Genomic DNA, 21,892 nt, shown 5'->3' on the forward strand with positions numbered 1-21,892 from the left:
AGAAGATCTAGGAATTTGGCCAGTACAATCCAACTAAGAGTGACAATCATGGACCACTGAAGCATATTTTGAATGTGGCTCTAAGAGCCAAAGAGATCAGGGTATCCCTAATCCTAGTTCTGTCAATAAATGCCTGTGTGACTTTAGGCTTCTGTAGTTTTGAAACATTTGGATTGGCAAAAGATAGTGCTTCTAAGTTCCTTTCTATTCTAAGTTTCTATGATTCCACAAACATTCAAAAATATAAAACTATAGGTTATACTACAGATGTATTTACACACTAAGAAATAGCAACTTATGGGGCTGGGGTTGTAGCTTAGTGGTGGAGCACACACCCAGTGCACATAAGGCACTGGGTACAATCCTCAGCATCACATAAAAATAAATAAATAAAGGTATCATATCCAACTACAGCTAAAAAGAATATTAAAGAAAAAAAGAAATAGCAACTTACCCCTGGTGGTTTATAGATTATGTTGTCTCCACTATATCTTTCTGGTTTTGAAACATCCCTAACAGGAAGGGAAAAACAGTAATAACATTTTAAGAAAAATCCTAGCAGTAAGACACCTGAATGGAGTAGAATACGCTGGTTATTTCGCAATGCATGAACTATAAAGACTTGAAATATATACCTGTCCACCATCTTTCTCTTAAGACCGTGCAATACCAAGAAAAGTACACATTTTAAAAGAAAAATTTAATCTGAGGCAGACTTTTTAAAGGAAACTTTTAGTTAGCTATTTTTATGGCTAGCAGTTTATAAATTTAGATTGGAAGTTTTAGCACTAAAGCTGTCCTGACACCAGACTGTTTTTTAACTATGAATCAAGGACATTAATTAAATTAAACATTAATAAAACAAATATATGTTATTTGTTTATAAGTCAGATTCAATCACAAATTTATTACTCCTTACTCTAAAAAATAGGTCTAAAACAGATGAATTAAAATAATCTACATAATGAAAATAAAGTTCCATAACAAAGTAATTTTTAAAAATCTGTCCAATTCTGTTTCCTGGGCCTTGTATAGTATGTGGCACATAATATGTATGTGATAAATATTTGGTGAGAGAATTCTACAGTAAACACTACTAAGACAATTGATAACACCTAATTATTTTAAGATTAATTAAACAATAATTTATCTCTAGTTTCTGACTAAAGTAGTCTAGGAGATGGGGAAAAGGGTGCTAACCTACACTAATGACCAGCAAGAACAGAAAGAACAAACATAGTTCATTCATTCATTCAATAACTATTTATTATGCACTTCCTTTGTATAAAGTATGATAATGGCACTAGATATATACAGCAGCAAACAAAACTTATAAATCCCCACTCTCATAGAGTTTACATTTTGGTGAGGAAAGATGGTCTGAATGAGTACATATATTTTTTAAAAAGAGTGGTTAAGAAAGAATGCTATGAAGAAAAATAAATTGACATGCTTTCTCTACATATGGTTATCAGGAAAAGGACCTCTGAGAGATACAGGATCAGCAAGGGCAAAGGCTCTGTGGTAGAAGTGAGCCTGCAGAATCTAAGAAACAGCCAGGAGGCCTGTACAGCTGGAAAGCAGTGATATTAAAAGGGTTGGGGTAAAGGGAGTTTCCCCTCTGAATACTCTGTACAGTGAAGATCACTCTTACAGTGATCTCTAAAAAAACATGGAAAATACTAACAATAAAACATACACACAAACAAAATCTACAAAAGCATTAAAGCAAGGAAAAGGATAAAGTCAGAAAATGAAGAAGATATACTGAGCTAGAATCAATAGCTACTATAATTGAGCTTAACAGTTATGGGCCAACAATAAAAAAGAACTGTATTAAAGTCAAAGGATGGCTGAGATAACTACCAAGAAGAAGAGAGGATCAAGGAGAGAACCACGATTTCATTTGGAAAGAAAAAGAACAAAAAAGAAAATAAGTCAGAAATATCAGAAAGGTAAAAATCAACTAAGAGGGATTCAACGTAAGGTGTTGACACAGCAGAGAAAGAAAAGGAGAAAAGGAAGGGATTAAGACTGAAAAAGGGTCACAGAATTTGGTGGATTAAGCAGTCATTTTGCAACTGAGCAGAGACAAGTTTCATGGAGGGATGGAGGTAAAAGTCAGCTTTCAAGAAATCAAAGTTTTTATTCACCAGCATACACTGATCTTTGGAAAATGTGGGAATAAAAAGAAAGAGATAAGACCATAGTTTGAGAGATAAAAGTAGTGGGTCAGGAAAGAGAAGCATGTTTTCAAAAAAGGAAAGCAGTTCATGAAGAGTCGGGGTGAAAACTCAAGAAAGCAAGGACAACTGATAATCAAAGCCCCAGAGGGATAGTTACAAGGACAACAGTGAACAGGTTAGCATTAGAAAGGAGAATTGTTGAGCTTGGGGGTGTAGTTTAGCATATTCTTAGCATGTATAAAGGCCCAGTTTTGAACATCAGCATAAAAAAATAAGAAAAAAAAGATTTGTTCCTCTAAGACAAGAAAAGGTGGTAGAGAGACAAATGAACAAAGACAATGAACCCCATGTTTGTCAACAATAATGCTGCCATTTTGCCATAGGGTAGGTGCAATAAATGAGCTGAATAAAAGCTAGAATTACTTCACTGTTAACTGGCTCATTCTTTTCCTCTTACTCACAAAGTGAATAGACTATATTAGAAAAGAATAAACAGACTTTTAAACCCTTAAAAAAGAATTCAGAGACAGATACAAAGACTATTAGTAACTTAAGAGGACCAAGATAACTTTGGAGATGTCATCTTCCCAAAGTGACCAAACATAATGAGAACTTAACATGGCAGCCAAGCTGACCCACTAAATATACTCTCAACTAAAATACTTACCCAAATGCAGAAAGGAAGGCACAATCATCATGCAAAATACTTGCTACTCTTTCAAAAATTCTATAGTTGTCTGAATCCTTTTGCTCAAAATATCCAATGATATTTCTTTTGCTGCGCTGTAAAAAAAAGGTATCTAATTATTTTGCAAAAACTATAGTTCCTTGAGCATGCTATTTCATTTACCCATGATTCTGATAACCAAACAGCTCCAGCTGTCTCAACTGAAGTATAAACCATAAATGTATATTTTACCTTTTAACACCCAATCCAAAATTTTTAAAGATCACATTGGGCTTTAAACAATCTTAATTACAATAAAAAACAACTACAAACATTTCTGTCTAGCATTTTATCTTTTGTTGTTTATTTATTTATTTTAGTAGTAATGAGGATTGAACCCAAGGATACTTTACCACTGAGTTACATCCCCATCCCTTTTTTATTTTGAGAAAGGGTTGTGCTTAGTTGCCGAGGCTGGCTTCAAACTTGTGATCCTTCTGCCCAATCTCCTGAATTATTTGGTTTATAAGAATAAGCCATCATGCCTAGCAGCATTTTGTTTTAAATTTTCAAGAAATATAACTATTTTATCAGTGACATTCTTTTCCAAAATTATATAATTCTAAAATCTGTTAAAACAGCACAACAACTCATAACTTGTGACTGTTGATAGATACTCCTCCACAGGTCTTTCAAACTCTTTAAACATTTTACTGTATGTGTCACAATTAAAGATTCTAATCACTCTATACCCAGGACATTTCTCAGGGCTGTGCTTGCAGGGAGCTTCACTGAGTATGAAGTAATGACTTCATCCTAGACAAAAAGCAGAATTACAAAAAGCTTGCTTTGAAACAGTGAGTTTCCCTCTTGTAATGTAACCCACTACATGTGCAGCTATTTATCTAGGCCTTTTGTGCTACCTCCATAGGATTTGGGGAAAAGGAAAATACAAACATGCTCACACTGTTTGCTTTGATGTGAATAATAAAGTCCTTTGTCTCTGACCCAGAAGTCTTCAGTCTTCTGACAGCATCCATGAAATGGCAACTAATTTATTAGTTTGTAGGTAGAATAAAATCAAATTTCAAAGTTGGTAGTGACAATCAGTGACTGTAACAAAGTCCAAACTTTGTTGTTTTTCTTCTGTTTGTTGTATACTATTTTAAAAACACTACTTAGTGTACAAAGAAAGGGTTTTACTAAGTGGGGCCTATTCTAGAAGACACTAAAACTTACAGAGAGACCTGACAAAGAAGTAATTAAAGCAGTGGAGACCTGAAAGTTTCCACTACAAAAAATATGGTAACTTTGGCTATGTATATTTGACTTTAACTTCTATCACATTGCTCGCAATTAATTCAAATTAGAGCAATTTTACTGTATGCTATATACTTTATCTATAAGTTCAGTAAAACATTAGCACTTTTCTTGATAATTAACTCAAGAAAAATTCAACCCAATAAGTATGTACTTTTCAAATCCATTGCAATGAATATAAGAGAATGTCCAGATCCTTTGTTTGCATTAGAATTTGTTTACATCAACTAAACAGGAAATGTCATTTGATCTAGAAAAAGTTAACTTACATCAAGAGTGGTGATTTCTGCTAAGTCCTGAATTTCTTGAATGGGGTCACTTTTTTGTTGCCTGATGTAATCTGCAAGTGCTTTCACTGATCGTTGACCCCTGTATTCTCTCTTCATCATCATCCCATTACGAAACAATTTGAGGGTTGGGTATTTGCTTATCCTATATCTCTGGGCTATATCAGCTAAAAGAACAACAACAACAACAACAACAAAATTAACATTACCTCTTACTTGGTCAGGGTGAGCCCATTAGTTCAACAGTCAAATATCTTACAATTACTTAAACAAGATCTTTTTGGTTCATGTCATTCTGAGAAAGGGAAAAAAATAATAATCATGACTTTTGTTTATACTGATTAAGAGACCAGGTTCTGGACTCATACTACCTGGTTAAATCTCAAATTTTCCACTTACTGGATATGAGAACTTAAATTTCATAAACTCTCTATGCTCTCATTTTTAACATATGATATAAGCATAATAATTTTTATCACATAAAGTTGTTTTAAGGATTAAATGAGGTAATACAGATCTATAATAACAATAGATCTATCATCTATAAACCTGAAAAATTATAATGAGAATGTCTTTGAGGTGTTATAAAGATGATGAGTCCTATTACCTGAGTGAAAAATTAATGAGATTAAATTGAACTATACACTGAAGGGTGAAAATAATACCATTAGAAATAGAGGTCTTTTAAGTTACACAAAGGCATCTGTATAATGAAAAGGCCACAAGTTTGGGGCTTACCTTACTAAAACCACCTGGAGAAATCATTTTAAAATAATTTAATAATAATTTATCTCCCCAATTAAAAATATATTCAGTCCCCAGCACACTACACATTGATGCATACCATATTACAAAATAAATGTTTACAGGGATATAGAAATAAAAAAGTTTAAAATTAATATGCTGTTAATATTAGGTTAAATACTTGTCCTAATCCATGCAACAATGTTCTGGTCTCCAGAATGGAAAATATTTTTTTAAAAGTTACTATTTCCAAAGAAAAAGTAGGCCTTAATCTCCATCATGTGGGATTAGCCCCAACTTCCTTAATAAGACTCTTTTGGCGAAAGAATTAAAAACAAGAATCAATAAATGGGGGCTGGGGATGTGGTTCAAGCGGTAGCGTGCTCGCCTGGCATGTGTGCGGCCCGGGTTTGATCCTCAGCACCACATACAAACAAAGATGCTGTGTCCGCCGAAAACTAAAAAATATAAAAAGAATCAATAAATGGAATGGACTCAAACTAAAAAGTTTCTTCTCAGCAAAAGAAACCATCTGTGAGGTGGATAGAGAGCCTACATTTTGGGAGCAAATCTTTACCCCTCACATATCAGATAGAGCACTAATCACAAGGGTATATAAAGAACTCAAAAAGCTAAACATCCAAAAAAAATCCAATCAATAAATGGGCCATGGACCTGAATAGACACTTTTCAGAAGATGATATACAATCAATCAACAAATATATGAAAAAAATTCAACATTGCTAGCAATTAGAGAAATGCAAATCAAAACTAAGATTCCCTCTCACTCCAGTCAGAATGGCAGCTATTATGAAGACAAACAACAATAAGTGTTGGCAAGGATGAGGGGAAAAAGGTACACTCATACACTGCTGGTGGGACTGCAAGTTGGTGCAGCCAATATGAAAAGCAGTATGGAGATTTCTTGGAAAATTGGGAATGGAAACATCATTTGACACAGCTATCCCTCTCCTCGGTCTATACACAAAGGACTTAAAAACAGCATACTATAGGGACAAAGTCACATCAATGTTTATAGCAGCACAATTCATAATAGCTAAACTGTGGAGCCAACCTAGATGCCCTTCAATAGATGAATGGATTAAAAAATGTGGCATATATACACAATGGAATATTACTCAGCAATAAGAGAGAATAAAATCATGGCATTTGCAGGTAAATGGATGGAGTTAGAGAAGATAATGCTAAGTGACGTTAACCAATCCCAAAAAAACAAATGCTGAATGTTTTCTCTGATATAAGGAGGCTGATTCATAGTGGGATAAGAAGAGGGAGCATGGGAGGAATAGATGAACTCTAGATAGGACAGAGGGGTGAAAGGGAAAGGGAGGGGGCATGGGGTTAGAAATGATGGTGGAATGTGATGGACATTATTATCCAAAGTACATGTATGAAGACACAAATTGGTGTGAATATACTTTGTATACAACCAGAGATATGAAAAACTGTGCTCTATATGTGTAATAAGAATTATAATGCATTCTGCTGTCATATATAAATTTAAAAAATAATTTTAAAAAGTTATTATTTCCTCACATCTCCATCAACAGGAAAGGAAACTGGTTGAATAAAGTTATGATATACCCAAATAACGAAGTACTAGGCTGTCAAAAAAAAGGAACAAAAAAGATCTCTGAATGTTGTCAAATGCAACATTTAAGATACACTATTAAGTAAAAAAAAAAGCCAGGTACAAAGAGTATGTAAAGATATTTTGTGTAAGAAATATGGAAAACAAACTAGGAAAAGAAATATAAATAAACACATATATACATGGAGATTATATATACATACACTCACATACACATACTTGATTATACATTTGTTCCCCCCAACCTCCAAAAAATACCAGGAGAAAATGAGAAGAAATTTAGATTTTCTCTCTATACTTTGGTTTTACAGTTTTGACTTTAGAATTTTGGATATATTTAACATTAAGACAAAAAATATTTTTTTTAAATTTAATATTGACAATATTTTGAAACTTAACATATACACAAGTTACAGATAAAGCAAATAAACAATTATGCTAATGCCATAAAAATTAAGATCTTCAGTATAAAGGAAAAATACAAAACTGAGGAAATGCTCTATGACATTGGTCTGAGCAAGGATATTGGGAATAAATCTTTAAAAGCACAGACAACAGAAGCAAAAATTGACAAAAGGGATTACTTCAAACTAAAAAGCTCCTACACAATAAAGGAAATAATCTACAGCAACAACCTATAGAATGGGAGAAAATATTTGCAAATTATAAACTTAACAGGGGTCATACCCACAGTGTATAAGGACTTCAAACAACTATATAGTAAAAATACAAAAAAAACTCAATTTAAAAATGGACAGAAGACCTGAATAGACGTTTCTCCAAAGAAAATATACAAATGGCCAACAGGCATATGAAAAATGTTCAACAACACTAATCAACAGGAAAATAGAAATCAAAACCACAATGAGGGGTAGGGGATGTAGCTCAGTGGCATAGGGCTTGCCTAACGCATACAAGGCCCTAGGTATGATCCCTAGCACCACAAAAATTAACAAGGAAGAAGCAAGCGTGCGCGCACACACACACACACACACACACACACACAATATCACTGTGCTCCAATTAGAATGATTATTATTAAAAAGATAAAGAATAAGTATTGGCAAGGATGTAAAGAAAAGGGAACTCTTTCTCACTTCGTGGGAATGTATATTAGTAGAATCATAATGAAAAACAGTGTGGAGGTTCCTCTAAAGATTATCATATGATACAGCAATCCCACTGCTAGGTATATACCCATGGGATATAAAGTCAGTATGATGTCAAAGAGATCCATACTTCAATGTTTATGGCAGTGCTATTCACAATAGTTAAGACAATTGTATATTTGTGTATTTTCTTTTGACAAATGTCTATCCAGGTCTTCTGTCCATTTTTAAATTGAGTTATTTGTATTTTTGCTATATAATTGCTTGAAGTCCTTATATACTGTGGATATTGACCCCTGTTAAATTTATAATTTGCAAAGGTTTTCTCCCATTCTATAGGTTGTTGCTGTAGATTATTTCCTTTATTATGTAGTAGCTTTTCAGTCTAAGTGTCATCATTAGATAAATGGAAAAAGAAAATGTGGTATACAATATACAACTGAATACTATTCAACTACTGAAACAAAAATGAAATCCTGACATTTGTTATAACATGAATAAAACTGGAGGGCATTATGTGGAATAAACCCAGCATAGAAAGACAAATACTACATGATTTCACTCATGTGAGATTTAAAAAGATGATCTCTTAGAAATAGAGAGTATATGGTAATTACCAGAGGCCACAGTGGTTAGGGGGGAATGAAGAATGGGGAGATATCAGTCAAAGGATACATAATTACAGTTAGGAGAAACAAACTTCAAAATATTTAGATATAGTAAGGTGACTACAATTAACTATGTACACAGAATTCTTGAAAATGTACAAAGGGTAGGGTGGTATTATGTGTTCTTAACACAAAATTGACAACTGTGGGCAGTACTACATTTGTTAACTTGATTTAACCATTCAAGAATGTATAGACTTCAAAACATGCTGTACACAATAAAAACATACAATGTTATCTGTTAAATTTTTAAATAAAACTAAAGTGATTAAATAACACCCTATCTATAAAATAAAATTTTTAAAATATTCATTCATTCATTCATTCATTCATTCAGGTGGTACTGGAACTAGAACCCAGGGCTTTGCACATGTTAGGCAAGTGCTCTACCATTAAGCTATATTTTATAGCATAAACTTTTTTTTTTCCTTCTTGGTACTGGGATTGACCCCAGCCAAATGACCGCCCTTTTTTATTTTGAGACAGGGTCTCAATAAGTTGCTTAAGACCTCAGGAAGTTGCTGAGGCTATCCTCAAACTTGTGATCCTTCTGCCTTAGTTTACTAAATTGCTGGGATTACAGACATGTGCCACCACACCCCGCTGCATAAATTTTCAATGTATTTTTCTCCTTCAAAAATACACTTCTAAGCATTTTCCCTTGATGGCTATTATCAAAGACTTAATGGCAAGTATAAAAATGTAAATAAAATGGAGAATTTTCCATGAAAATACAACTTACCAAAATTGACACTAGAAGAAATTGAAAACATAAATGGTCCTAAAATTATTAAAGAAACTGAATTTGTAATTCAAATCTTCCATTAAACTCCATTCCTAGACACCTTTACTAACGACCAGATTCTGCTAAACATGTAAGGAGTCAATAATGCCAAGTTTATACAACTATTCCAGAGAAGATACAAAGAGGGAACACTTCCCAACTAGTTTTTTGAAGTTAACATGGTGATTGCTCACAGACATGATCAGTGGGAACATGAAGTTAAAGAATAATTCTATAAACTGGACCACTTGCTTTCTTTATAAACAAAACAAACAACAACAACAACAAAAAAGCAATTTCCCTAACAACAAACAACAAAAGCAATTTCCCTAAGGCCATTCTGATCCTGCTCTGGCAATAGTCAATAGGATGTTACATTTCTTTACAACCTGTTATCCTCTGGACTATGCTCTCAGGACTGAGGAATGTACATCCAAACACTTCTCCCCAGTAAGAAAAACAGAAATTACCCTGAAAGGGACCTTTGTAACCTTTACACAGACAAAAATTCTAAGACTTAGGGATAAAGGATAATTGAAAGCAAAACCCATCAACCATAAAATCTGTAAAAACAAGTTCCAATTAGAACTAGTCAGTGTTACTTTTAGATCTTTAGCATGTTATTTTAGTCATTATAATAGCAACCTCCCTGTGTGTTTTGCCTGGGTATCTGTGGGTAAACTCATGTGCAGTAGGGACTTAGAAATCTGATGCAATCCTACTATCAGTCAAAAGTAAAGAGGTAATACATGGGTGGAACTCTCTAGAAACTTCCTTAAGACATCAATAAAAGTAGAATACAAAGCGGGTATAATTCACTCTCCTCTTTGAAACAACCCACCTCTCTCAAAAAGGATAAGCGGACTGAATATATATTTTTAATTTATGAAACACAAATGGCCAATAAACACAAAAACATACTCAGCTGCAATCAGGAAGTTATAAATTAAATTACCAAATGACACTTGTCTTTCATATTGGCAAAAATAATAGTAATTTAAGAACCTAAAATTTAATAATATAAGACCTATGAATGTAAAATAGTACTATGTCCGATTTAGGTCCATATTCAAAATAAATAAGGCTAAACTAGCTGAGCTGGCTAATTTGCCAATAAGAAGCCAAGAATTTTTTTAATCCCCAAAAGATTTGACAGAAAGGACTCAGAAGCTCTCTCATATGTGGATGCTAAACACAATGAGTGTGGGAGGGAGGGCAGAAGTTCACTGGATTAGACAAAGGGGAATGAAGAGAAGAGAGAAGGGATGGGAATGGAAAAGGCAGTAGAATGAATCAGACACAACTCTCCTATGTTCATATATGAATACACAACTAGTGTAACTCCACGTCATGTACAACCACAATAATGGGGAGCTATACTCCATGTGTGTATAATGTCAAAAGACACTCTACTGTCATGTGTATCTAAAAAGAACACATTTTTTAAAAAAAGAAAGAAAGGACTTAGAAGGAAAGTAGTGTAACAGGAAACATCTGTTTTCCATTTATGGCATAAAGATCAGTGTGAAAATGGACAACAAGAGGCACTGCCAGAGACAATATGACACTTTAAACTTTCTAAACTTGGTGAATTAGTGAACATAATGAGAAAGTAGTATGCTAAAAACAAATACGCACAAATCAGAAGTAGAATAAAAATAAAAAAGAGATAATCATCAAATCTGAATTTTATCCTGTTTGTGATATACAGCAATAAAAGTACAGTGTTGGCTTCCAAAAATTCACCTGGTAGTAACAAAGAACCAAGAGACTACTAACAAGAAAACTACCACAATGATCCTGGAAGAAATAATGAGTCTGTTTACAAATTGAAACATTACAACATTTAGGTTGCCTTAAAATTATGGTTGTGGAGCAAAGAAGATTAAATACAGCAGGTATACTGCATAATGTGGTGGTTTTCAATTCTTTAGGAACAAAAACCTTAAAATTACATTGATCAATAATCAGACATAAAGTTGACTTTTTACAGGCTTTGGACAAAAGTGATTTTAAGATAATTACGATGTGACACTTTGACAATATAACAAAAAATTACTTAAGGGGTATAATAGAGTTTTTTTTAATAAATTGGGTAGATCAAATGTTAAAATGGATGTCAGAGGAATTATAAATTTCAGAAGGTTAACAGTTCCCTGATTGGAAAATTAGCATGTACTTTTGCTTCAATGACCACTTCCTTTTCCTTGATGGGTCTTTTCTGCCTGCCTCACCAATGCCTAGTAGGGTTACAAATGTGGAAACTGCCTCAAGCTCTTCATCTGCGACGATTATCCATGGCACTCAGTACAAAGAGCCAGATGAGTTCAACAGGAAGGTCTTCTTCTCCTGTTTCTAGGACAAGGACCACTGCTGCCTATGGAACTTTTTCTATTCCAAACCATACACCTCTAAAACAAACAAAAACCCACACAAAAACAAAAGTATAATCCTAAATATAAAAATTAAAAGCAAGCCTAGAAGCTTACTCAGAATTCAGGCTTAACTGTTCAATGTACATGCACTCTTCATTTTATATTTTGCCTTAATATAGATTTATGTGCAGTTTTTATAAAAGCGTCTCCATTTCCAAAAAGAAAGGCTCAAGTTTCATTGGAAGACAGGTAAGAGTTAACTTACTATATGGGAGAATGTCCTAATTCAAGGACAATTACAAAGTTCTTTCTTAAAAATGCTGTTGGGAGTGTGAAAGTCCTGCCCTAACAAAAAAAAAAAGTAACGTTAAAAACATCTCTTGTTTAGTGCCATACAGCCTCTAACCACTGGAGGTCAGCAGACAACCTGGTCCCACTAGGGGCAGACTGATGGGATCTTCTGGATGCAAGGCAGCATTACCATCAGAGTGATGAACTCTATTTCTAAACTCCCCAAAGATTCCAGAAGATGAAATATGATCAGGTTCCACAGTTGAAGCAAGAGCATATTTTAAGTATGTGTAAGTACACATGCATGCATACATGTGCATGTATGTGTGTGTGAAGAAATTGTGGAAAATGAGCAATTATAAAGAAGAAAACAAGAATCATTTGTAATCCAACCACCACTGAGGAAAACCATTATTCACATTTTGGTTTGTAGTTTGTTGACTTTGGCTGACGGCTACTTAACTCGTAGTGATGTTTCAACAGAGAAAAAAATAAGTTTCTAGCATTAATCCTTGCAAAATAGGTTTCAGCAACTTGGAAAAAAATTCCTAGAAAAAGGAGAATAAGAATCTTTAATCAAGAGTATTACCAACACTTTTAATGGTACAGAGTCAACATTGTGGGGACAAACATAAAAACTGACTCAGTTGGAAAATGTTGCACAAGAGTCAGACTCTGAATGTGAAGTTGTTTCAGAATTCCTTAAACAAAGTTATTTTCCTTTAAAGGTAAACACATTAATGATACAATTTTTAAAACTACATCTAAATGAATCTAAAACAGTTCTAATGATAGGTATAATTTTTTTTAAATGAAAGAAAGCATTGTGATAGAGTTCAGTTTTTCTCCATTTCTGCAGCTGGAGATAAAATTATGCCTTATGGTCAATGATGAACTAGATTTGGCAAAATACAGCAGAAAATATTTTATTGTGTTGTTGGGAGATAATGAATTGATCTACTTAAACCATTTAATGCTGTATCTACAAAAGTAACAGTTCATAAATTCTAGTTACCATTTGCTATTCATTTACCCATCCATCTTTACAACAACTATAGCTAAACACCTACTATTTGCTAAGTACCAATTCAAGGCTAGGATCAGGGAATAAAAAGATAAGGTCCCTAATCTTATAAAACTTACATTTTATCATTATTATTATGATTAATAAATTAATACTGCTACTGCTAATATTAATTCAAATTGTTTCCATAGGCTAGAACCTTAAATGAGATTCTGAAAACTCTTAATATACAATCATACCAAAAACATGTATCAGTTTAGAGTCCCTCGGTGCAAAATAAGAAAGCTCAGATAATTTCTTATCACCCTATATAAAGTATCAACAATAAAATAGATCTTCTCTAGATATGTATTTTCCTTTTATGGGCCCTCCACATGGGAGACACTAAGTGAACAACTGTCAGATCTATGACAAAATGAACGCTAGCACTCCACTCCTCTGCAAAACAAGGAGGGATATCTGTTCAGCTGCCAGCACAGGAATAAGATGTGGTTCCTGGGCCTCAATGTTGTGTCTCTTTTCGAGTTGCCCTGATCGCACCCCCCCCCCCCCCCGCCACCATTTTCTATTCTTGTTCTCCTCATACCTTGTCTGTTCCCTACATTAAATACAGCAAATAGAGAATTTAGGGGTTTTCAGAGGTAAACAACAAACTCTACACCAGGATTTCAAAAAAATACACTTCAGCTTAGATAGCTGTAAGCTTCCTGATAAAAATCAAGCCTCAGAAGAAGTTCAAAATTATCTACTACAGTTCCCAACTCTATTATTTTGGGGGTGAAGGGGAGATAAGCAAAGCTGTCAAATTCAGTTCATACACAGAAATAGAAGAGGCTATAGGGTAGAATTAGCCTGTAATATCCACTTTTGCTTTCTTTTCTTTCTCCTGTTCTGAAGTTCTCATCCCATTGAGCTGAAACTTTCAACAAAGAAAATCCCAAGAAAGTTCTAGAAAGGCATATATAGAAGTGAGGTAAAGGCAGGGCAGTAAGCTTCACAGGACGCTGGTAAGCGGAAGAGAAGGAGATAGATAAAAATGCAAGCAGCAAACCAAAGGAAGGTTTCCCACCTATATAAACTGCAATGCATTTTCCTGATGAGACCAGAAAATAGGCAAAAAGGGCAACTCCTTAAAGATTTCCCAAAACGATCCAAGGAATGAGTAGGTGTATTCCCTCCCAAAGGGACTACTTTGAAAACACGCATTTGAAATGCTTTCTGAAAATTAGTGTCATTATGTTTTTATATTGTCCTATAATTAATTCTATTGTCTGTTTCTTGACTTCGTGATCTTCACCTCATCTTCAATTCTTAAAGTGGACTGACAAAGAAATTTGTAATATAACATATACAACAGTTTCACAAAACAGGACAATATAAAGGTTTCTGGCTCAGATAGATTTCAAAACTAAATTTAAACATATCGCATCTCAATGATAAGGGGCATTAATTAAGTAATAAACAGCTATAAGAGATTAAAAAATCATATGCAAGCAAGGCTTGATTCATGCATTTTGTCACATTAATTTCTTTTAAGAAAATGTACTTTGTTAAGTCCTTGGGTATAAGTATAGTATAGTATAGTATAAGCTAGTTTTCCTTATTTTACCTATTGATGTGTCTACTTGATAATGGGAGAATTATTCATCTTTATAATGTGAGAAAATTCACAAAAAGCCCATCTACATTTCCTAACATCTGTAGGGAAGAAGAGATGAAAATGGCACTTAGCTTCATGACCAATGACCAATGAAATGGCCTCAAATACCATGCCAGTAAAAATCTATTCACAAAAACTCCTTTTAAATTCACTGATTGTTTTGAAAGTCATTTATCATAGTGAAAATAAACAGAAATTACAATTAATAATAATCATGATACACCTGTACACTGTGGATGTCCAAACACATTTCCTCAAAAACTACAGCAATAAGGCATTCCTAACTGATTTGTTAGTAAATGAAAAACCACAGGTTCAGTGATTTTTTTTAATACCAACTTTTTAAATCTGAAAGTTTGAAAAACTTCATACTTACAGAAAAGATGAAAAAGTAATATAATGAACACCTGCATATATCTTTACCTGGGTTCAATACTTTATCACATATGGATATATTTCTCTTTCAGCACACATGACACATATACTTTTTTTTTTTTTTTTTTGGTGCTGGGTATTGAACCCAGGGCCTTATGCATGCGAGGTAAGCACTCTACCAACTGAGCTATATCCCTAGCCCCTCCATGACTTCTTGAATATTGACACCTAAAAGCATGAACAACAAATGTAAAAATAGATAAGCTGGACTACACTAGATTTGAAATCTTTATGCATCAAAATATACAACAAAGTGAAAAGGCAACCTGAGATGGCAGGAAATATTTGCAAATCATACATGTAATAAGAATCCACAAAGAAATCAAAATCAGCAACAAAAACAAAACAAAAAACCTAATTTAAAAATGAGCAAAACATCTGAATAAACATCTCTCGGAGGAAGATATACAAATGACTGAAAACCATAGGAAGAGCAACATCACTAATTATCAGGGAAATATAAAACAAAACCACAATTACCTCATACCCATTAAAACAGCTACTATTAAAAAAAAAAGTGTTAGCAAAGATGTGGAGAAATCAGTACAAAAGAAATGTAAACTGGCTTACATTTGAACCATTACTATTATCATGCAAACCGGTATGTCAGTTCTTCAAAATATTAAAAACAGAAATAACATATGTTTCAGCAATACCATGCCTGGGTATATATATCCAAAAGAACTGAAAGCAAGCTCTCAAAAAGATATTTATTTGTATACCCATGTTTCTTAGCAGCATTATTCACAATAGCCAAGAAATGAAAATAACCCAGTGTCCATCAACAGATGACAAACAAAATATGATTTACAGTAGTCCCCCTTTATCTGCAGTTTATATTCCACATTTTCAGTCATCCACATCAACAATAGCCCAAAAATATTAAGTGAAAAATTCCAGAAATATACAGTTCATAAGTTTTACATTTCACACCATTCTGAGGGACATGATGAAAGCTTACAATGTCCTGGTCCACCCAGCCTGGACATACATTCCTTAGTCCGGCATATTCACACTGATATGCTACCTACCTTTTAGTCACTTATTAGCTATACTGGTTATCCTATGGACTGTAGTGGTCACTACAAGGGTCATTATGCTTAAGTAACCATTATTTATCTTAATGGCCCCATGCTAAGTAGTGATTCTGGCAACTTCAATATGTCAAAAATAGTCATAAAATGTTTCCTTGCATTTTGTCACATTTTGTTTCCTTGAGTACACTCATACATTGCTGGTGAAATTGCAAATTGGTGCAACCACTCTGGAAAGCAGTAGGGAGATTCCTCAGAAAACCTGGAAAGGAACCACCACTTGACCTAAAGGACTTAAATCAGCATACTATAATGGCATGGCCACATCAATGTTCATAGCAGCTCAATTCACAATAGCTAAGTTATGAAATCAACAAAGATGCCCTTCAATAGATGGATACAGAAAATATGCACATCCACACAATGGAATATTACTCAGACATAAAGAACAATGAGATTATGGCATTTTCTTGTAAATGGATGGAACTGGAGGCTATCATACTAAGTGAAATAAGCTAATACCAAAAAATCAAAAGCCAAATGTTTTCTGATATGCAGATGCTGACTCACAATAGGCTGGGGGTGGGGTAAGGTCAGAGGAGGAGTGGAGGTTCACCAATTTTGGGGGGGGGGGTATGAGAACAGAAAAGACAGAATGAATCGGACATAACTTTCCTATGTTCATATACAAAAACACGTTAGTGTAACTCCACATCATATACAACCACAAGAGTGGGAAATTATACTCCATGTATGTATGATATGTCAAAATACATTCTACTCTCATGTATAACTAAAATTTTTAGAATAAAGAATATAAATTAATTAAAAACAAACAAAATGTTTCCTTTAGGTAAAAAGATAAAAGTACAAGAAGATATTTGAGAAGGAAACCATATTCACATAACTTTTATTACAGTATGTTGTTAAAATTGTTCTATTTTATTATTCACTATTTTTGTTAATCTCTTACTGTGCCTAATTTATAAAGTAAACTTTATCTTAAAAATGCATGTATAAGAAAAACATAGCACACACTGGGTTCAGTATGGTCTGCAGTTGCAGGTATCCACTGAGGGTTATAGGACATATTCTCCATAGATAAGAGGGGATTACTGTATTTATACAATGGAATATTATTCAGTTTTAAAAAGAAAGGAAATTCTAAGACGTGCTACAACACAGATGAACTTTGTGGACATTATACTAAACGAAATAAGCTAGTCACAAAAATAAATACTGCACAATTCCACTTATGTGGGGGCATCTAGAGAAGTCAAATTCATAGAAACAGAAAACAGAATGGTGGTTTCCAAGGGACATGGAGGAGAAATGAGAAGATACTGTTTAGTGAGCATAGTGTTTCAGTTCTTGAGATGGATAAAAGCCTGAAGACTGGTTACAGAACAATATAAATATCCTTAACAATACTGAAGCTGTATAATTAAATATGGTTAAGACTGTAAATTTTATGTTATATGTAGTTCACCGTAATTTTTAAAAAGACACTCTCAAGAGAGTAGAATGGGAGATAATTTTGCAAATTGCACATTAAAAAAGAAATAATATCATAGTATTATAAAGAGCTCTCAAAGTCAGTAAGAAAATAAACAATTCAATAAAAAATATGCAAGACTTAAATGACACTTCACCATGTAGTTCAGTGGGCAGAGCACCTCTGGGTTAAATCCCAGTACCACAAAAATTTTTTTTTTAAAAATTTACACATATATATATATATATATATATATATATATATATATATATATAAAATTGTATCCTTTAAACATGTGTATTTATATGTCAATTATACCTCAATAAATCTCTCCTAAAAAAAAACTCTATCAAAGAACAATTTAACTAACACGCTTTTCTCTTTAAACCATAGAATTCTTAAAGTTCTTTTCAGTTCAAAGCCTCTATAATTAAATGACATATAAAGGTTTAACAAAAGTATAGTCTGTCTTATAACCTTCATAGAGAAAGTAGAAAATGAGGATAAATTGCCAATAAGGATTTTCTACTATCATTTTTTAAAACATGAAGAATTTTACACAAAAAGAAAAAATATTTAGAGAGCATACATGATCCTTCAAATATAATGTTCATTAGTAACCCTCTCTAGTGAACTGAAAAGAATGTGAACAATGACTATTTCTCCAATTAGAGTAATGACATCAGATTTATTTCAAAAGTAATTCAATTTTCTTCCCAATGACTATAAGATTAAGAGTATAAATTCAGATATTTCAGTTCAAATTCAGCAAAAGTAGGGGTTCTTGTTTGCACTTACAATGTCTAATTAATTACACAAATAGAAAGGTTTGAATGGAGAGCCTACATCATACAATGTTCTCTGTCAATGGAAGGGAGTAGGGAAAGATTCAGAAAGCAGTGTGATGATAACAATCTTTTATGGCTCCCTTCATTCTATCTAGTTATGAATCTTAGCAAACAAAAATATGGCATATGACTCTGAAATAACCTGCTGTTAGAAAGAAAATGCTTTTCTGCCTAGCATAGTACTACACCAATAAATTCTCAAAATGCTGATTGAGTTGAACAGAAAAAAGCAAACTGGTCTGTGACAGCATTTGGTCAGGAGCTCAGGATTCTATTTCCAATTTGAATAACTTCATGCTGTGCAACATCGGTTAAGCCACTTTATTTCCATTTCCTCATTACTAAAACAAAAAGTTTGTGTGTGTGTGTGTGTGTGTGTGTATACATATACATATACCTACACACACACTAATTCTAGTTAGTAGATTAAGTGTAAAGGATAAAAAATCTTGTAGAAAGAAAAACAGCTCTGTATTCTAGCCAACTTGCCAATAACTCAATGTAAAAAGCTTTTAATAAGCAGTCTCTATCTCCTAGAAACTCAAATGCTTGAGAAACAAAAATTAGGTAAGTGGTTTAGTCTCCACTTAAAAGACTAACAAGAAAAAAAGTCCTGCCTTGAAGAACTGTTAAGTGCAGCTGATGAGACAACTAAAACACAATAAACCAGAACTACCAAATACAATGAATTTGGTACTAGGAGAAAGGAAAGTTCAAATGTAATGGAAGCACTCAGGAGGAAACATTACTGCTAGCTCGCCAGTTCAAGGAAGAGAATCTGTCATGTATATATAAAACTACGATTGAATACCAAGTATTCCACAGACAAGCAAAACACAAGAAATTGGAATTTTATGAAAGTCTAACTAACACTCTTAACACTCTCACTAAAATTATCATCAGTAACAACTAATTATACCTCAAAGTCAATCTTAGCAAAATCTTTTAAAAATAACATCAAGCAAACTTTTATAGTATATATAGATTAAATATTAGCAATTTAGCCAAGGTTGCTAGAATCATTTTGGTTTGTTCTCCACTTAAAGCATGGCATTTCAAAAAAGAAAAAAAAAGTATGCATGTAGAAAGGAAGGAACAGAATTGTTTTTTCCAGACTTCCTCGTGAATTACTTACAATGCTGATCACAATCAACTCTGGCAAACACTACTTGATTTTTATGTGGATATTCTTCCTTAATGACATCAGAAGCTTCCTCAAAAATTGGATGCAACATCTGGCTGAAACGACACCTATACACAGATAAGCACACCAATTAGAAGTGAAAAGCAGAAGTAATAAAATCTTACTTTGGTTATTACCTACTGATATTTAGTATATGTAAAATAAATAACTTTGTTAGACAATCATATTTATTTAATCACAGGTTCTAATATCATTCCGTGGAGATGAAGGCAATTTTGAATTCAAAAACTATACTCCAATTCAAATACTCTATGAATAATTGAAAGATTTTTAGTTTTTTCACCTTAAGATAACTGCCAGTATTAGGGAACTCACAGCTAAGAATCTAAGAATCTCTCACAGAAGCCATGAGATGTCTGTAATATTCCCTCTAAGATATATTCCTAGGATTTATAACAACTCAGGTTTGAGCATTTACGAAAGAAATTTGCTTTCTTTAAATAATGAACATATTTTTATACTACTGTACAAACTCTTACAAAAGTTTATTGCAAATATTATTCTAATCCACCTGGCTATCCTATCAAATCTCAGAGACAAGTTAGTATATTCATGTATATTCAATAAATAAGTTGTATTAGAGGATATATAGCATCTGATGAATCGTTTCCCCTCAAGATTTACCCCTTATTATGAATTTAGTATATCTGTAAAAACACTAAATGTATCAAGTCCCAAAGAAAATATTTTAAATTTCTCAAAGCCTTCATGTCCATTTTTCCTCTTCTTTCTTTTTGTTACTTTAAAAATGGGGGGGGGGGGGGCAAAGCCTATAAAATTCTAAAACTTCTTACTTCTAATTCTGACTATTCCTTAATCAGGCCAACCAGTTTCACAAATACATGCTGTAGGTCATTAAAAGGACTAAGAAGAAACAGAAGAGTCAGTATACAATACATTCAATCACTGGGTTAGAATGGACATTCTCATATGGAATTGAAGCTATGTTAACAAATTACAACAGCTACTACTGCTTCCAGAGCCCTTGTACAGCAAGAAATTTACTTAAGTGAAGCCTGTGAACTCTTTAATCTCTGTGTGATTATGTCATATATATTAGCTATAATCCAATAAAAATACTGTATAGAATATGAAATGATGCAAATATTATACCTCCTCCCTATTTCTTCTTGTATACATTTCTTCTAACCTACTCACCTGACTTCCTAAGGAGATGTCCTAAAATATATCAAGGATCTGTATCTTCAATCTCTTGCTTTCAAGTGGTTTTTTCCTCTTTTAGCATTCTTAAATCTCTCCCATCTGGGATAGGTGGAAAGGGTCTGTGGACATCATGGACCGGGTCTTATGGGACTACGTATTCTAATAAGCACTCAATAGATGTCTGTTAAATGAATAAGCTAATATAATGGAGGAACCAGAGAGGCTAGGACTCCAGGTTTGTGGGTTCTTACAACTGGCTGAAAATAGGATAAGTGGAGGGAAATGGGAAGAGAACACCAGGGACTGATTTAGTTTTTTAAGAAATTTGGATATGACCTAGTAAAGAAATAATGATCAGGCTTCTGGCTTAAGGGCAAAGTAAAGACTCACGTCCAGGGCTCCTTCTCTGTGGACTGTCCAGTTTCTGCCCAGCAAGTATTTAAGCACAGGTTCATGTTTAAAATTACATCAGTTTTAATACTAAAAGTCTAAAGGGGAAGGTGAAATAAAAGTTCATTTCCAATATTATTGTACCTTCATACACATCTACCCACATGGAAATATTACATTTATGAAAGTAACATCAAAAAAGCAATCAATCTATTGAAAGAGCCATAAGATCATCTGATCCCAATCTCCTATCTAGTGCTTAAATTAATCCTTAATAAATCAACCAAACAGGAAAATGTCTGCAAAGACACTTAGGGGCCACTTACTACTGTGCTCTACTTGGGGGGAAAATAAGCTTTGGAGTTAGACATACCTGAGTTAAATCCCAGTTCCACCACTTACTAAGCCGTATGACCTTTCTGAACCTCAACTTCCTCAACCTAAAATGGAAATTATAATACCTACCTGCAGGGCAATTCTGAGCATTAAAAACAACACAGATGAGTCTGGCACATAACAGCTTTATTAAGCACCTACTATGGTTTATTACTCTCTGAGGCATAGGAGTTATTTTTTAGGTAGCTCTATGAGAGAA

At 33.5% G+C, this 21,892-nt stretch overlaps 1 protein-coding gene across 3 annotated transcripts in view; it reads right to left on the reverse strand.

Moving 5' to 3' along the window:
• Erp44 (endoplasmic reticulum protein 44) overlaps positions 1 to 21,892 on the reverse strand; it is an 80,865-nt gene that overhangs the window by 27,115 nt on the left and 31,858 nt on the right. For all 3 annotated transcript variants that reach the window (XM_027930971.2, XM_071600781.1, XM_027930972.2), the window contains 4 exons: positions 19,675 to 19,790; positions 4,443 to 4,627; positions 2,854 to 2,969; positions 455 to 512 (listed from right to left, as the gene is read on the reverse strand). In XM_027930971.2, coding sequence (XP_027786772.1) covers positions 455 to 512; positions 2,854 to 2,969; positions 4,443 to 4,627; positions 19,675 to 19,790 — 475 coding nt within the window. The remainder of the gene's footprint in view (positions 1 to 454; positions 513 to 2,853; positions 2,970 to 4,442; positions 4,628 to 19,674; positions 19,791 to 21,892) is intronic.

This window comes from Marmota flaviventris, chromosome 13 (assembly GCF_047511675.1).
Source record: "Marmota flaviventris isolate mMarFla1 chromosome 13, mMarFla1.hap1, whole genome shotgun sequence".
Taxonomy (NCBI): domain Eukaryota; kingdom Metazoa; phylum Chordata; class Mammalia; order Rodentia; family Sciuridae; genus Marmota; species Marmota flaviventris.